The following is a 17871-nucleotide window of genomic DNA, read 5'->3' as shown; positions in this document are numbered from 1 at the left end:
CTAGTAACAGTTAAATAAGGATTGACTTAAACTGAAATAGTTCAGTGTTGCTGCGGGGATAGGGTTTGAGCTAGTTAGCTGCTATTATCTGCCAGGTTCATAATTTTATTTCTTTATATTCTTAGAGTTTTTGTAAAATTCTTGATAATGCAATTAGCCATCTTTTTTTTTTTTTAATTTCTTGTCTAATTTTTGGACAGGACAGCTTAGGGATTTATATCACATTAAAATAATTTTCTACTTGTGGTAAAAGACACATAATATAAAATTTATCATCTTAGCCATTTTTTGAGTGTACAGTTCAGTAAATTTAAGTACCTTCACACTGTTGTGCAGGCATCACCACCAGTCATCTCTAGAACTCTGTCATCTGCAACATCACATTTTTAGAAATAACTTTGATTAAATACTGATTATTTCAGGAATAAAATATTTTTGGTATAGAAACTTCAGATAGTTCAAAAAATTCCAAAGAGAATAGAAGTCATTGTTAATCCCATCCCCTGGAGTTGACTGCTGTTAACATTTTGAAGTTCCGGTTTCCCAGTTTCCCATGGCAGGCAGCCTTCCATACTTACAACAGACCACAGACCTGGAGAAAGTTCTGTGTCTCACTGAGTCCTGTCCTAAAGTCCTCTTCTAACCACTAAAACATATCCCTAGTCTTGGGGGCTGAGGGAAAGGGCCAAGTGAAACTGGAAAACAAGAGCGATTCTTGCTTGCTTGAGCCCTTGCTCAGTGCCAGTTATTCATCGAAGATTTGATGAACTCACTGAGTTCCCACCACATCACTGTCAGCCAGATGCTATCATCCACATTGACTCCAAGGTTAAGTAACGGAACAAGGTCCCCTGGTATGGAAGTGGGGGCACTCACCCTGTCTCCTGGTCTGACTTTTAAACACTGGGCTCTTTTGGGCTCTTTCTTGACCACTGTGCTGTATTATCTCCCTGTCATGGTAGACAACAACATTTTTTTGGACCCTGAATTTTCTGTATTTGATATTCTTTTTTTGTTGTTGTTTTGGCCTCGTGGCATGTGGGATCTTAGTTCCCTCACCACGGATCAAACCTGTGGTCCCCTGCAGTGGAAGTTCAGAGCCCTAACCACGGGACCACCAGGGAAGTCCCTCGATATTCATGTCATAATGAGAGCCCTCTCTTTTTATGTGTCACTGTGGGTGATTTCCATTTCCCCTCTTTACCTGTCTGCATCTGGTAACTTTTCTACAGTGGATGTGTGGTGTGACTGGAGTAATGCGGAAAGCAAGTGTAGAAAATGGAATTAAGGTGTGCAGGAAGAAAGAAAGGGGTCCTAGAGGTCCCTACAGTCCAGCACAGTCGGCTGTTGTGGCCTCCCCACCCCAGGTATTCCCGGCGTTTCCACAAGACCCTGAGGCGCTTGGTGCCCGACTGCGATGTGCGTTTCCTCCTCTCGGAGAGTGGCAGCGGCAAAGGTGCTGCCATGGTGACCGCGGTGGCCTACCGCCTGGCTGAGCAGCACCGGCAGATAGAGGAGACCCTGGCCCACTTCCGTCTCACCAAGGATATGCTGCTGGAGGTGAAAAGGAGGATGCGGGCCGAGATGGAATTGGGGTTGGGCAAGCAGACGCATGACAAGGCCGTCGTCAAGATGCTGCCCTCCTTCGTCCGGAGCACTCCCGATGGGACAGGTGAGGATCTCTGTTGGGGGCTGACACGCCCCTCCTGCTTCTCATACCAGTGGCCGAGTCACGGTGGGGCCGCAGGGTGGTTGGCTTCTCCAGTGGATGCTTTACACTGGGGTGGCATGATTTTGGCAAGAGCTAGAAACTCAGTCAAACCTCTCTCTTCCATTTTTACCACCGACTTGCTGCGCGTGTGCCTCAAGGCAGTCTATTTCCCCTGCTCCAGCCTCCCAGGCAGGCGCTGTCTCTAAAACCACAGCGCTGTTCAGAATTAGAAAGTGTTCTTAAGAGAACAGAGCTGGGCAGATCCCGAAGCACTGAGATTGCTATAGGGCCTCTGATAAACACAGGAAAGCAGAAGAAGGCTAAACACTTACTGCCCCCTTCCTAGGTCCTGGTGGAGAGGCACACAGAGGCCTGGGGATTGTTATACCCGGGCAGATTGGAGCTCAGCGTCCAACCCCGTACTGCTGACCTTGCTGGTCCTGTTGGAGCTGGGCCCTGGGCGGATGCTGATGACTGTTTGTGATATGAGTGTGTCCTGTGTGTAAGCTACTTTCTCTTGCATTATAAACCACCCTGAAACTTAGTGGCTTTAAACAGCAACCACTTACTGTTGCTCAGGGGTCCCTGGGTCGGCAACTTACCATTGCTCATCTGGGCCAGGCTTGGCCGATCTTTCATTCGTGTGTCTGCAGTCCCTGGGGGGCTCTCCCTTACATGTCCAGCATTTGTCTGCCAGCTGGGGTGTAAGAGTACCTGGCCACGTGTCTCATCCTCCAGCGGGCCGCCGGGCTTGTTCACATGGTAACAGCAGGGTCCACAAGGGAGAGGGAGACCTCAAAGCCTCTTGGAGGCCTAGGCTGGGGCTGGCTCAGCTCTGCTTCTGCCACATTCTGTTGGCCAAAGCAAGTTATAAGGCCAGGCCAGATCCAAGGGGAGGCGGAAATAGATTCCATCTTTTGACGGGAAGAACTGCAAAGTCACTTTGCAAAGAAGCCTGCATACAGGGAGGAATGATTGTGGCCATTTTTGCAAACACTCTGCACGTTGATATATATTATTAATTTTCATATGAGGTTCCCTAAGATCAGGTCATTGTTGCCAAGCTTTTTAGTAGCCTGGTAAAATTTATTTGTTTACTGTGACAGATGGTTTCTCCATGGGGCCTTTTGTCCTTCTACCGTGGCTCAGAGTCTGCGGTGGTCATGAGTTGGTGCCCACCCTCTCTGAGCCTGGGCTGTGTGCTGAGGGAAGACTTAACAGCTTCTCCCCTATATTTAATATGCGGCTTCCTCCCTTGAAAGTCTGAAGTCTTGGGGTTACTGGCTGCCCAGAGGTAATACTAACTCTTCTTGACCTTCTTTATATTCTTGACCACAACAGAGCATGGTGACTTCTTGGCTCTGGATCTTGGAGGAACGAATTTCCGCGTCTTGCTGGTGAAAATTCGTAGTGGGAAAAAGAGAACAGTGGAAATGCACAACAAGATCTACGCCATTCCCACGGAAATCATGCAAGGCACTGGGGAAGAGGTGAGACAGTTTTGCTTTTACACCACCGTGGCATATGTGTGTCACAGACCCGGCCAGTGGCATCGTTGGGCCCCAGAACCTGCATGTGAAACATGCCGCTGTGCAGTCGTGTCTTTGTGGCCCGAAAGCATCAGGTACATTCAGCCATGATGGACTTAGGATGCTCAGGGGCTGGGAAGATACTAGGGAGGGGGGCTTGCTCTGCATGTGTTCGGGGCGGGTGTGTGTGTGTGTGTGTGTGTGTGTGTGTGTGTACTTGTATGTATGCACTGAAGGTGTGAAACTAGAGGGTACATGAGTAAGCCCTTCTTTTCTCCTAAAGCTGTTTGACCACATCGTTTCCTGCATCTCTGACTTCCTGGATTACATGGGCATCAAGGGCCCCAGAATGCCTCTGGGCTTCACGTTTTCGTTTCCCTGCAAGCAGACGAGCTTGGATGCGGTGAGACTCCTTTTTCCAGGCATCAGACAGTGGGCGGTGCTGACTGTCCCTTGGCCAGTGTGGGTCAGCTCTTGAAGCCTCCTCCGGCCTCTGTGTCACCCCTCGGTTCTGGGACAGTTTAGCTGTCACAGTGGGTTGACCCAGGCCTTACGCCACACCCTCCAGTACATCTTAAGACTCTACTCTTCTACTCTTCTTTTATCATTTAAAGCATTCACCTCTTCTGGGAAGCCTTCTGGTCCTCCAGGCAAAAAGAATCTCACCCTCTTGAGTGTTCCCTGTTTCCTCTAGTGTTGCCTGGTTATAGCGCTTCTTACACAGTTTTTAGTGATCTTTGGTGTCTCTCTTTTCTGCGATGTCATATGCTCTTTGAGCCGAGGGCCTGTGTTCCCCACAGGCCCTAGCACGGTGTGCTATCAGAGAAGATGCTTAATAAATGTTTATTCAGTAAATGGAATGAACCAGGGCTCAAGGTCAGGGCTTGAGCACCTGCTGAGGACCACGAGCTGGGCACACAGTTCCTGCCCTCAGGAAGCCTCCAGTCTAGTGGAGCGTCCCAGCCAACTCCAGCAACACCGGCACCACGCTTAGGGGTGTTGGCAGGCCCAGGGGGATGTTCTATGTGGAAGGGAGCGGTTGTGCAGAATCATGCAGGCGAGACCCATCCTCTGTGTTTCGCAGGTAGAGGTATGGCCAGGGAGCAGGCCCTGGTGTTGGCATCACATCACACGGGGCCTTAGGCCAGGGTTTGAGGCACATGAATGGCAGCACTTGGCAAGCTGGGCAGGGCCACCTGCCTCTAGAAGCCAGTTAATCCAGACACAGTGCTGACTCGGGTCTTTTTCCCTCTTAATAACTCATTTAGATCTCAACAGGTGGATCCATGTAAACTTGGTTTTGCAGTTTTTAAAAGGTCTGGTGATTTTTTTTTTTTTTTTTTTTCAAAGAGAATACACTTTATTGTTTCCAAAACAATGGCTCCAGTAGGAAGGAACACAATCATTACGCTTACAGCAGCAGCGAATACAGGTCTGGTGATTTTTAAAAGCAGTTCACTTATACCGTCATCATAGTGAGTACACACCCAGCAAGTGTATACACTACAGTCCGATCAAACCTAAAGTTTACTTTAGGTAGTAACAGTGTTACTAAAAATTTCTATTTCTCCACTTACCGTTTTTGGCAAACTGTTCTTCAGAGGAACTAGTTGGTTATACCACGGGCAGCACCATTAACTTTCTATGCCTCAATTTCTCCATCTGTGAAGTGGGGATTACAAACCAGACCATTGTGAGGACAGTGAGAGGGGGAAGGCCTGCGGAGGATGCTTTGTGTTTTATTGGTTTGTGCCTCAGATGTTCCAGCATCATCTCACTGTAAATTCTTAGCAGGTGTTTACTCTGGAAGGAGGGGGTGGGATTTTGTGTTCTGCCTAAAGAAGGATTAATGACCCAGGACTCTCCCACTCTGCCCTTCCTATTGCAGGGAATCTTGATCACCTGGACGAAAGGTTTTAAGGCAACTGATTGTGTGGGGCAGGATGTAGCGACCTTACTGAGGGATGCGGTAAAAAGGAGAGAGGTAACTATTAAAAGGATGTTTTAAAAAATCTTTCCTGTTTTTTTCAGGTTATAAAAATCGTACTTGCTTGGGAATTCCCTGGCAGTCCAGTGGTGAGGACTCCGCACTTCCACGGCTGGGGGCATGGGTTCGATCCCTGGCTGGGGAACAAAGATCCCACATGCCATTCGGCAGCCAAAAAAATAAAGTACTTGCTTGTTGTAGAGAATTCAAACTATACAGAACCCTGTGACAAGGGTATTAAGGTTGTCCCAACTGATGGCAATAAAAGAGAGCAGAACAGTTTTGTGTTATTAAAGGATAGTTTAAGGAATGTAAGATCATGGCTCTCCTCCAGCTTGAAAAAGGGGAAAGCAGCCCCTGACCTTGGGGCACAGCCTGGCACTGCCACGGAGCACAGCTGTCATCACAGCCCCCTTGCGACCGCGATGGAATCAAATGAGCAGGAAGCGCTGCGTCGTCATGGCAGAACTTGGCATGTGCTCAGAGATGGCCCTGCTTCCTGACAGCATCCAGTCCTGAGCAAAACCCCACTTCTTAGAACCCTCCCTAAAACCACCAGCACAGGCTCAGATCCTATAACTGTGCTTTCTAGCACTTTCTGGCACGCACAATGGGATGTGTTTACCTGTGTTGCAACCAACCAGTCAGGAAGTGCAGCTTTGTCCACTGTGGGTATGTTTCTGGTGGTCTTTGGCTGGAGGACATTGACTGACAAAATATAAAATGAAAAATTCTGAAGTTTTTATTTAACTCATTAATTAATGAGGGAATCTGTTAGAAGTTAAAAAAAAAAATGTCCGTTCAAGTGTCTCCAGTTCAGAAGAGCAGATTAATTACTATACACAGGCAGTCAGGGAGGCTGAAATGTATGGGTTGGAAGAGGGGTCGATTGTTCCTGGAAGAGGGTGCTAGACGACAGCTAATATTTCATTGAAAAGAAACCTGATGCCCTCTTTTTGCCCATTTCACAACTCTTAATCTCAGTGTTCTTCCAATGTACTTTCCATGCATATACCAACATACACACATTCAAAAAATGGGAGTCATACCATGTATACTATATTATAGCTGGCTTTTTTCACTTACTATGAAACAGGAGTCTTTCGTGTCACTACATAGAGGCCAACCTCATTCACTTTCTTGGCTGTGCAGGATTCCAGAGTTTGCCCGAACCGGGCCTTACATGCCCCTTTTGATCTAGATTTGGGTTGTTTCTCCTTCTGGCTCACATAAGTCACGCAAATACCCCTGTATGTGCCTTTGTGTACCTGTATGCTTGTCTCCGAAGAACAGATTCTGAGACATAGATTTGGTACTTCCATTTTGCCCTCTGAAAGGCTATAATACTTTAACCTGCCAAGAGAAAGAGCTACTTGGCCATTGTCCTTTGTCTCTTCTCCATTCCTCAGTACCCACTGGGCTGTCTCTCTAGGACTCATTGCCATCTGTGAAACGGGTAGAATACGTCCTTTCTTCAGAGCTCAAGCTTCAGATACATCATTAATAGTAGATGTTTAGTGAAGAAACATTTCATTACTTTTCACAGGCTGGTAAGGAAACTATTTCAGATGATGCACCAGCAGCTTTCTAACTGCAGTGCATCAGAGTGACCCTGCGGAACTCAAGCCGGGCAGCGCTGTCCCCCCCATAAAGCTAAACCTGCATCTCTTTCTTTCCAAAGGAATTTGACCTGGACGTGGTGGCTGTGGTCAATGACACGGTGGGCACCATGATGACCTGTGCTTATGAGGAGCCCACCTGCGAGGTTGGACTCATTGTAGGTGGGTGTCCTGGAAGGTCGTTTTCCGGGGCAGGGTAGGCTGGGTTTTCCTGTTTTGTGAGGCCCTGAGCCAACAGCTCAGCCCTCGGTGTGAGACAGTATATCTGTCAGCACTGTCCCCTTAACCACCTCCAGAATTTCATCATGGCCCAAGGCTGCAGGGCTCTCCAGGGGCTTCCCCTCCCAACACCCAGCCCACAAGGCTTCCCTTTGAATGTGAGCAGATTGTCAGGAACGGAGCTCTCCAGGAGTGCGGCCCCCTGGTGGTTCACACGCCCCTGGCGGACAGGGTGGGAATGCTTGGAGCTGGCCTGGTCAGCAGGGCTTGTAGGGAGGGACCCGGGCAGGTGTTGCAGGGCCGGGGCCCGTGGCTGGGGAGAAAGCAGAGCCTCCTCCTCTCCTGACTGTGGAGAAGGGCCAGAGGGCAGTCTGGGTGCCTATTGACCTTTAGCACCAATGGTCCCAGCTGCTGAAGTGGAAGGCATATTCCTGAGCCAAAATCTGGGTCTGCTCACCTGTGCACAGTAAAGCCAATCTACTGACACTGGGTTGTGGTGAAGGAAAAGTGCAGCATTTTTATGTTTTGTTATGTTTTTGGTTTTTTGTTGGGGGGAGCAGGGATAGACAAAAAGTTAGATTAACATAGGACTGAAAGGGCAGCATTTATTGTGAGGTGGCATACAAGGAGTCCAGGACAGCCAATGCTCAGAAAGCCTGAACTCCTCCATACAGCTCAGCACAGCCTTTTTAAAGCCAGGTGAGGGAGGGGCGTCTCAGGGTCTGATCACCTCATGCACGATTCTCTGATTGGTTGATGGTGAGGTAACAGGATGGTGTCACAGCGGTTAACATTATCAGTCCTTAGGCTCCAGCAGGCCTGGGACTATGTTCTCAAGGTCATCAAGTAGCTAATATCTTCCATTTGGTGGGGGTTTTAGCATCAGTAAAACAACTTAGGGAATGTGCATCAGACACTGTTATCTGGGTACTTCAGAGAGGAGCTAAAGTAGACGATATGGGAGAGGAGTCTATCCCGGGAAGGCCCCATAGGGTCCTGCTCGGTTACAGGCAGAGGGGTTATCTGGCTTTGCAGGCTGTTCCCTTTATAATCCAAGCACAGTAGGGGTCTGGGCCTTAAGAGCACGAAATCCCAGAAGCATCTTGATTGAGGCTACAAGAAAAACATTTGCCTAACTGGTCCTGCTCCTAGTATCAGGGATGCTGGGAAAAGGCCCGGTTTCTTAGCTAACACCTGCAGAGCATCCCTGGATGGAGGGAGTCAGCAAGCAGCCTGCTGCGTGGACCTGGGAGATTGGGAGAAGGCCCCAGCAGGCTGCCTTCCTGGTGCCAGGAAGCCCTTTTCATTTGTTAAACCACTTTTGGCTCCTGTGGAAATTTTAAAAAGCTAGGGAGCAGCTCCAGGTAAATGTTGTTTGGGGGCCTGGCTTTGGGGCTCTTAGTTTCTTCCTTTCTTTTGCAAAGCTTTCCTTCTCCACCCGGCCCCTCCCTTTCTTCTGCTTAAATGAGTTTAGGTGTGAAATGCAAAGCTAGAGTGACACAACACTTTCTCTGCTTTGGGCCTGACCTCACCTTCCTGCCCAGAGGTCAGGCCCACAAATGCCGGGGGATGGAGGTGGGGGGTGGGGGTAGGGGGTTCTCCCGCTGCCTTCAAAGTCACTCTTTCCCTCTGTCATGAGTTGATCTCTGCTCAGAACGCCCATGAGCAAGAAGTATAATTTACAGGTTTTGGCTTTCTTTGCACCCCTTCCATTTCTGGGGCTCCTCTTCTCTCAGTTTTACACTTTGGGTGAAAGGGAGCCGAGAAAACAAAAATAATCCAGTTATGTTACCCGAGAACTGGGTTGGCTTCTTGGTGGGTGTCAAGCCAAAAGACACAACCAAACCAAAGACCAGAAGGAAGGATTTATTACTTGTAGCCAGTAAAGAGAACACCGGGGATCTTTCCCAAAGCGGTGTCTGCTTGAACAGAAAAATTGGGCAAGTTTTAAGCTATGTGTACGTGCGTATTCATGAAGGGGCTTGAGCAGAGGAGAATTCAGTTTAGAATTGGGGCAAAGGTTGACCGAGTCTAGGCTTCAGTTGATTTAAGTCACGAGGGTCGGAAAAGGTCAACATCACCATCCCTTAGGTTACACTTGATCTGGTGGTTGAGTGCCCAGCGGGGGTTTAAATTCTGCAAAACAGCTCAGGAAAGTGCTTCAGGCTAATCTTTTTTTTTTTTTTTTTTTTTGCGGTATGCCGGCCTCTCACTGTTGTGGACCCAAGGCATGAACCCGTGTCCCCTGCATCTGCAGGCGGACTCTCAACCACTGCGCCACCAGGGAAGCCCCAGGCTAATCTTTTTTTTTTTTTTTTTTTTTTTTTTTTTGCGGTACACGGGCCTCTCACTGTTGTGGCCTCTCCCTTCGTGGAGCACAGGCTCCGGACGCGCAGGCTCAGCGGCCATGGCTCACGGGCCCAGCCGCTCCGCGGCATGTGGGACCTTCCCGGACCGGGCACGAACCCGCGTCCCCTGCATCAGCAGGCGGACTCTCAACCACTGCGCCACCAGGGAAGCCCCAGGCTAATCTTTATACCACTGAAACAGAACTAGGAGTCTTTACAACTGATTTATTATCTTTGCTATTGTTACTTTTCATGCCTGATAACAGTTTGTCCTTTTGTGCCCTTAAAATCATTATTATTGAGACCTGTTCAAGAGCAAGCATTGTGGCCAAGCTTAGATCACAAAATGGCTTAGGCCAAAATGGCTCCTCTTATACCAAGAGAGTCATGCCTGTTTGTCTTTTTCTGGGGACTCTCTACCTTATCTGCTTACAGTTACACAGTCAGAAGCATCTGTGAATTCTACTTAAGTTTCTCTAAAGGGCATAAAACAGCCAGAGCCCACTTGTCTAGCTGGTAGAGGTGTCCTTGTGTCCCGTAAGGATGTTGAAAATCCATCGACCTCTGTCTCCCATCCAGGGTGGGTCCACGGTGCGGTGCTTGAGGGCCTTGCGGCTACAAGTGTGATCCCTGGCCATCAGCATCAGAATGTTAGAAATGCAGGGTCTTAGGCCTCACCCCAGACCTCCTGAATCAGAAAATCCATCTTAACAGCTCCTCACGGGATTCAGGTGTATGTTAAAATATCTGTGTGAGGGACTCCTTGGTTAGTTGATTGGTTTTTAAATTTCCCATCCATTCACTGAGACAAGGCCAGTGACCACAAGTTTGGATGTCTGGCGATTAAATCTGCTGTGACAGTTTTACAGCGCTTCATCTCAGCATCTGTACCTAACTACTCCTAGTCGAGAACAGCAAACAGTTTGTGGTCCAGCCCTAGTCCTTGGGGGGCCACAGTCTGACTAGCCCTGCCCTGGGGAGGTCAGGGATGGAGATCAGAGTCTCCTGATCCCCTGGAAGCCATTTGTCTGATTGTGTGTATACAGTGTAGGGGTGCACTTAGGGAAACATCCCTTTTCTCAGGAGAATCTTCAGAATTTCAAAGAGATCTGTGATACCAAAATGGTGAGGAACCATTGCTTGAGATGCTCAGGACACTGTCCTTCCCTGAACTAACTGTGGACCTCATTCTAGAACACACAGGAGAGTTTATTCAGGCAGAGTCCATGGCCAAGTTTGATAAGAAAAGATAAGTGGACATGCATGGTGGGATAGTAGACAACCCTTCCATGTAATATTTTATATGTATGTGTGTATATACATATAAATAGAGTATATATGTGTGTATGTATATGTGGAGAGAGAAGGAAAGAGAAATAGAGAAATATCCTTCCAGTCTCAGTGCTGCCTGAACTTCCACCATTGAAAATACATCCCTTTGTTGTAAGACCATCTTGTATTAAAATAAACGTAGCCCTGTGTGGACAGCTAAACACACGAGGCTCTCGGTGTTGATGTCTTAGTATAAAGTAAGTTAATCAAATGCTCTGGGCAGTTTTAACTCTGATTTTGCCTTTATATTTTGCGATTTTCCTGGAAGACATTGGGAAAGTGAAGCTATTACTTTGGTCATCTCAAAAGTGTGCCCCTCTCTGTGGAGCCCCAGGCCCCAAGTCTAGGTGCAATCCCCCCTCCCCACTAAGCACGGTGGTGTGGCCATTCATTCTCCCCTCATGTATTTCAGGGACGGGCAGCAATGCCTGCTACATGGAAGAAATGAAAAACGTTGAGACGCTAGAAGGAAACGAGGGCCGAATGTGTATCAACATGGAGTGGGGTGCCTTTGGGGACAGCGGGTGTCTGGATGATATCAGAACGGTCTATGACAAACTGGTGGATGAATATTCTCTAAACGCCGGGAAGCAAAGGTAATCCCACCTGGTGGAGGAGACGGGACGGTAGGGCATTCTGCCTGTTAACAACGGAAGAAGTTTCTAGGAGTGGGGTTTGCACAAAGCCTGGAGACTGTGGTCCCTCAGGTTCACTCCTGACCTTGGCTTTTGGCCTGAGGAGAGCAGAGAACTTATGGGTGGAGGGTGGTGGCAGCACATGGTACAAGATGGCCCAGGGTTGATGTTCTGTGCAGGTGCCTCTGGGGACAGGGTAGCAGAGGCCACACCACTGCTCTCAGTGACCGTGTTTATCCTGCAACATTCTGGCCTTCTCATTGCTCTGTTCCCCATCAGACTAATAGAAATCTGTTGGTCAGCAGGTTTTTGCCTTGTTTAGTAGGACACATTTGACCTGCAGTTGTTAAAGGGCAAGGGAAATTAGGATGTCGCCAGTGGGAGTCGGGGGCTCCCCGTCACGGGTGAGGCAGAGGCCCGCCACCGCCAATTCCTCCTTTTCCCACGGCAGACCTCCTGCACCGCCTAGTGGCTATTTGGATCTTTGCAGCTCGGGTGTCAGGGACCCTCCCCAAGATGGCAGTGTCCACCCTTCCCAGCGTAGAGACAAATGACCCCTTGTCTCAAGCTCCCAGGGATCAGGCCATCCTCTGCCATAGCCAAGACGAGGTGGTCTAAGCCTTGCCCCCAGGAACAGAATGAAGAGCTGGGGATAATACCTCCCAAACATAAGTGATTCTCCAGCTAACCTCAAGATTTTTGTCTTTCTTTTCCAAATACCACACCTATGCTTAATGTTTTCCTTTAAATCGGCTTGTATTCTTACATTTAATGAGGGAGGAAAACCAATATTACCATAAAATGGATATAGTGAAGAACAGTGTTATTTCAGTCCTAGGTACGGTGCCTACCAACAGCTCTACAGGAAGACCCCCTTTGTTATAAGGGAGATCAGTAGGGGTTGGAAGGGGTTAGAGCCATATCAGCATCAAACTTATCAACACCAAGGAGATGTCTCCTTGATGGAATGAAAAGGACTAGATGGGAATTGATGATAGTACTGCTATTTCGTGTTTTTCCTGTGGACCACCCGAAGTGCCAGCTTGGGGACACTGGATGGGGTGTGTGCATGGAAGCATTTAAAGCCCATGTCATTTCTTGAGGCTCCTGAGCATGGAGAGGACAGGAATTAAAAGCCCCCAAGAACAGGTGACCCTCAGGGGTGTGGTGGCCGCCTGGGCCCTCCAGCCTGTGTGGCTTTATCACTCTGTGGGTACTTGACCAGCACTCTGGGTTTTGGCAAAACCTTCCAAAAATCTAGTGGGAACTTGCCCTGTGTTGTCTTGTTCCTTTAAGCCGTTTGCTGGTTCTACAGGTATTGATTGAGCACCTGACTGAGAGCAGCGCTGAGCTGTGCTGGGCCCTGGGACTCAAAGCTGAGCAAGACACACATTCTCTGTCCCCTCGAGGCTTTCGCTGCAGGGCTGCCAAGGGGCGGAGGACCTGTGTGTGCTGTGAAGAAGGGAGGGTGCGTGGGAGCTGAAATAGGCAGGGGGAGGACAGACCTCTTGGAGCCGTGCTGGGCAAGTTGAGAGCTGAGAGCTGGATTGGGGTTTTGCCAGGCAAAGGCAGGGAGTCAGGTGAGGAAGCGGATGGTCCAGCAGTGAGACAGAGTGCTGGTACTTTCGCGTCTGATCCTGGGAGGGTTGGGGATTCCTCAGTCCTTCCTGGTCTCACGCTCTGCCTCTGCCAGGGAGCACAGGGCTGGGTGCACGGGTTGGTGATGCCGGTGAGGCACAGTAAGGCACCCGGGGTTACTGTGAGACCGCAGGCTTCATACAGACACCCAGTCCCCTCCTCTCGTTTCAGGTATGAGAAGATGATCAGCGGTATGTACTTGGGTGAAATCGTCCGCAACATCTTGATTGACTTCACCAAGAGGGGATTCCTCTTCCGAGGGCAGATCTCTGAGCCGCTGAAGACTCGGGGCATCTTTCAGACCAAGTATCTCTCTCAGATCGAGAGGTGAGTGGGCAGGACCTTCCCTATTAGAGGTGGACCTGGCCAGGGGGCTGTGATGGGGGCAGTAGGCAACATAGGGGACATTTTGGCCATTTGTGAGGGTTTTCTTCTTCCTCTGGAGTAGTAGGCCCTGAGCAGTTGCATTTTGAAGTTCCATAATTTTACTATAAATCATTTCCTTTTATTCATCCTCTATGTTAGGGCATTATATTGATTTGTTTGAAATCATCCTGTGTGTAAGTAGATTACATTTCAGGATAGGAAAGGTGCATCACAGATATTTGTATTGAAGGACCACTGAGTCCAAAAGAGCCAAGCACCCCTGGTCTGGCCTCACCCTCTTTTCCTCTGAAAGGCAGCCTAGGATGCATAGCTCACTGCCCACCGTGCCCCACAGCAAGCTGCTTCTGTCTTCCTCCTGTTTTTCTCATGTAGAGTGAACATTTCATCTGTGCCTTTGCCATCTTCCACAGTGAGCTGTGAGAAGAGGTGGAAAAGTGCTCAGCAAAAGAGCTTGTGCAAAAGCCACCTTCATTTTAGAATGGTCATGATAGCAGCACTGACATTGGCTTGGCTCGGGTCTGCTCCTTGCTTTCACCTGGGCCTGGGTCTGTAACCTTCAGGTAAAACTCACTGCCCACCAGAACCCACACGGTGAAGTGCTAGCTGCAGACAGCGGCCCTGCGGCACTGACCCTGGAGGACTTGGGCACGTGGAGTGATGGCATTTCACAGCTGCAGGTGCGTGGGGGGTGGGGGGGTGGACCATGATAGGGAACCAAGTTCCCCACTGCTTTCTCTCCTCATTCTAAGTTCACCCAAGGGCCAAGTGTGGAAAATAGGAGCCAGAGAAGAATGAGAAGAAAATATCTGAATATTTCTTGTTAACATTTTTTTATTGTGGTAGATATATATAACATTAAGTTTACCATTGTTACCATTTTGGAAGTGCACAGTTCAGTGACATTAAGTACATTCACATTGTTGTTCAGCCATAGCCACCATCCATCTCCAGAACTTTTTCATCCCGAACTGAAATTTTGTACCCCTTAAACACTAACTCCCCATTTCCCCCCTCCCCCCAGCCCCTGGCAACCACCCTTCTACCTTCTGTGTCTATGAATTTGACTCCTCTAGTGACTTCATGTAAGTGAAATCATATAGCATTTGTCCTTTCACATCTGGCTTATTGCACTTAGCATAATGTCTTCAAGGTGCATCCATGTTGTAGCTTGTGTCAGAACTTCCTTGCTTTTTAAGGCTGAATAATTCCTTGTATGTATACACTACATTTTGTTTATCCATTCATCCATCCATGGACATTTGGGTTGCTTCCACCTTTTGTCTGTTGTAAATAATACTGTTATGAACAGGAGTGTACAAATACATGATGAACTCCCTGCTTTCAATTCTTTTGGATGTATACCTAAAAGTGGAATTGCTGAATCACATAATTATTTTACTTATTTATTTATTTGGAGGAACTGCCATACTGTTTTCCACAGTGGCTGTACCATTTTAACATCCCACCAGCAGTATATACAAGGGCTCCAACTTCTCCACATCTTTGCCAACACTTATTCTTTTCTGTTTTTGTTTTTCTTTTAATAATAGCTATCCTGATGGGTGTGAAGTGCTGGGGAAGGTCCTTTCAAGTATAATAGCAAAGGGAGAGATCATAAAGAAAAATTGCCAAATTTAGCTGCATAGTTCTATAAGTTAAAAACAAAATCAGTTGTCAAGCTTAAAAGACAAACAGAAAACTAAGGAAAACATTTGCATTATATATGCAAGATGCAGAGCATGTCATGGTGGGCAAGAGCTTTGGCAGGTCTGGTCCTGAGACCTGCTCTACCCCATTGGCTGTGAGCTTTGAGTGAGTTACTCGATCTCTCCGAGCCTCAATTTCCGCATCTTTAAAATGGGAATAATCATACATGGATCAGTTGGCTGTTAGGAGGAGGAATGAGGTGATGTATGTAAAGCACGTGTCACATAGTAAGTCCTCAAAAAAGGCTGACTGCTCCTACCACTGCTGTTGCGTTCATCATCAGTCATTGTCAACTCTTACAGTTTAATGAGGAGACAAATATCTCAGGAGAACAAGAGTTTTGGTATAAGGTAGTTCATATGGCCAGTAAACAAAAACAAAAACAGTAATCCTCACTAATAGAGAGGAGCACAGATTAAACCAGTGTGATGCCATTCTTACCAAATTGTCCAGTGTTTTTAATTTTTTTTTTTAAAAGTATTTATTTTATTTCTTTTTATTTTTGGCTGTGTTGGGTCTTTGTTGCTGTGCGCGGGCTTACTCTAGTTGAGGTGGGCGGGGGCTACTCTTCGTTGTGGTGCTCAGGCTTCTCGTTGCAGTGGCTACTCTTGTTGCAGAGCATGGGCTCTAGGTGTGTGGGCTTCAGTAGTTGTGGCACGTGGGCTCTAGAGCGCAGGCTTAGAAGTTGTGGTGCACGGGCTTAGCTGCTCTGCGGCATCTTCCCTGACTAGGGCTCGAACCCATGTCGCCTGCATTGGCGGGCAGATTCTTAACCACTGTGCCACCAGGGAAGCCCCTTTCAACTGCGGACAAGGAAGGCCAAATACTCTGTTAGAGACAGTAAATTGATACAACTTTCAGAAAGGCGCTTGGCAACATGTATCAAAAACCCTTTGACCGAGAAATGTATCCTAAGGCAAAAATCTGACTTGCACCAACAGGAACATCATCAGAGTGTTACTTTATATTAGCAGAAAATTGCAAGCAACTTAAATTTCTCTAAACTGGCTAAATAAATTATGGTCATCCCCAGAATAGACTCCTATGGCAGCTTTTACCAATCTTGGTCTCAGATAAGGAGGTGGGAACTTGCTCAGATGTATGAAGCATGAAAAAAAGCAAGAAAGAAAACCATATATAAAGGACAAGCCTGCAACAGTGTTAATCAACTACACTGCAATATAAAACAAAAATTTAAAAATAAAGAACAAGCCTATTCGCATATCAGAACAAAGACATTGTTTAATGATATCCAAGAAAAATAGATTGGAAGGAAATATATTTAAACGTTAATAGTATTTTCCCCAGTGTTGGGATTGTAGATAGTTTTAATTTTCCAATTTTTATTTTTTTAGATTTGCTAGTTTTTCTACAACTTAACATGTAATACTTTGGTGATCATTTTAAAAAAATAGACAAATAAATGTTATTTTGAGGGGGAGAGAAAACCCCATGACCCTTTTCATGGATAAGTGCAGTGATTTGGGCCGGCTCTTTTGGAGTCAGCGGCTTCTGTGCTGCTCTCGCGGGTCCTGCTTCATCCAGCCTCCTGGCTTTTGTCCCCCCACAGTGACCGGTTAGCGCTGCTGCAGGTCCGGGCCATCCTCCAGCAGCTTGGCCTGAACAGCACGTGCGACGACAGTATCCTCGTGAAGACCGTGTGCGGGGTAGTGTCCAAGAGGGCCGCACAGCTGTGTGGCGCGGGCATGGCTGCAGTGGTGGAGAAGATCCGCGAGAACAGGGGGCTGGACCACCTCAATGTGACTGTGGGCGTGGACGGGACTCTCTACAAGCTTCATCCGCAGTGAGTGGGGCTACCGGTGGGGATGGGTGGAGCTTCCTGGGCAGGCAAGGCCCCTTTATGGCTATGGGACATCAGGATGTGATTCCCACCAGGAAGATTCCTCGCCAGGACACAGCCAACCTGCAGGCTGTGCGGTCAGGGTGGGGCTTGTCTGGGACAAGGAGATGAGCTGCTCTGAAGTTTACCTGGGATGCCTGGGGAGGTGGAGAAGTGGCTTCACTTGGCCAGCTCACACCTGTGGCCTGGCATTTCCTGCTTTCCCCTCCTCCTGGGCCTCTCTTATCCAGGTGGGGAGCAGGAAAGGAGGTAAGGGTGGGCGTGGACTTACCCATCAGCCTGGCCTGGAGGCTGTGTTTGGTAAGCAGGAAGAGGAGGGAAGGAAAGGGGAAGAGGGCCCACTGTCTTGTCCACCTGCTAAATCAGTTTGTCAAGAGCCTTGGAAGGCAGGAGCGGTTTTGGCCCTGGGCTTTGTAGCAGGGAGGCTGGTGGGATGTGACCTCCCTGACATTTTGGTCAGGTGTCCAGCACCCCATTTTGGAGGAGGAGAAATGAGCCCATCTACTCTTTGATCTACCACACATCCCAAAGCTTGGCTCTTATGAATAGAGTGACCATATTGTCGAAACGGAGGTACTTTTGCCAGTCAAGAGAGTGCAACTAGTAATCACACTGGGACTGTCCCCAGTAAACCGGGCCATTCACTCCACTTAAAAGCAACCTCACTGGGCTTCCTTGGTGGCGCAGTGGTTGAGAATCTGCCTGCCGATGCAGGGGACACGGGTTCGTGCCCCGGTCCGGGAAGATCCCACATGCCGTGGAGCGGCTGGGCCCGTGAGCCATGGCCGCTGAGCCTGCGCATCCGGAGCCTGTGCTCCGCAACAGGAGAGGCCACAACAGTGAGAGGCCCGCATACCGCAAAAAAAAAAAAAAAAAAAAGCAAACTCAGTGTAGGCAT

The 17871-nt window shown here is 48.3% G+C and overlaps 2 protein-coding genes across 2 annotated transcripts in view; one reads left to right on the top strand and one right to left on the bottom strand.

The window, feature by feature from the left end:
* The window catches only part of TYSND1 (trypsin like peroxisomal matrix peptidase 1), a 1185869-nt gene that overhangs the window by 576945 nt on the left and 591053 nt on the right, over positions 1 to 17871 (bottom strand). The window lies entirely within an intron of this gene.
* The window catches only part of HK1 (hexokinase 1), a 71660-nt gene that overhangs the window by 52009 nt on the left and 1780 nt on the right, over positions 1 to 17871 (top strand). The window contains exons 10-17 of the mRNA XM_059052673.2: positions 1368 to 1672; positions 3053 to 3201; positions 3524 to 3643; positions 5129 to 5224; positions 6909 to 7008; positions 11158 to 11341; positions 13190 to 13345; positions 16683 to 16916. Coding sequence (XP_058908656.2) covers positions 1368 to 1672; positions 3053 to 3201; positions 3524 to 3643; positions 5129 to 5224; positions 6909 to 7008; positions 11158 to 11341; positions 13190 to 13345; positions 16683 to 16916 — 1344 coding nt within the window. The remainder of the gene's footprint in view (positions 1 to 1367; positions 1673 to 3052; positions 3202 to 3523; positions 3644 to 5128; positions 5225 to 6908; positions 7009 to 11157; positions 11342 to 13189; positions 13346 to 16682; positions 16917 to 17871) is intronic.

This window comes from Kogia breviceps, chromosome 2, assembly GCF_026419965.1.
Source record: "Kogia breviceps isolate mKogBre1 chromosome 2, mKogBre1 haplotype 1, whole genome shotgun sequence".
Classification (NCBI taxonomy): domain Eukaryota; kingdom Metazoa; phylum Chordata; class Mammalia; order Artiodactyla; family Physeteridae; genus Kogia; species Kogia breviceps.
The sequence above is the reverse complement of the archived record's forward strand: the minus strand, read 5'-3'. Positions and strand labels throughout refer to the sequence as shown.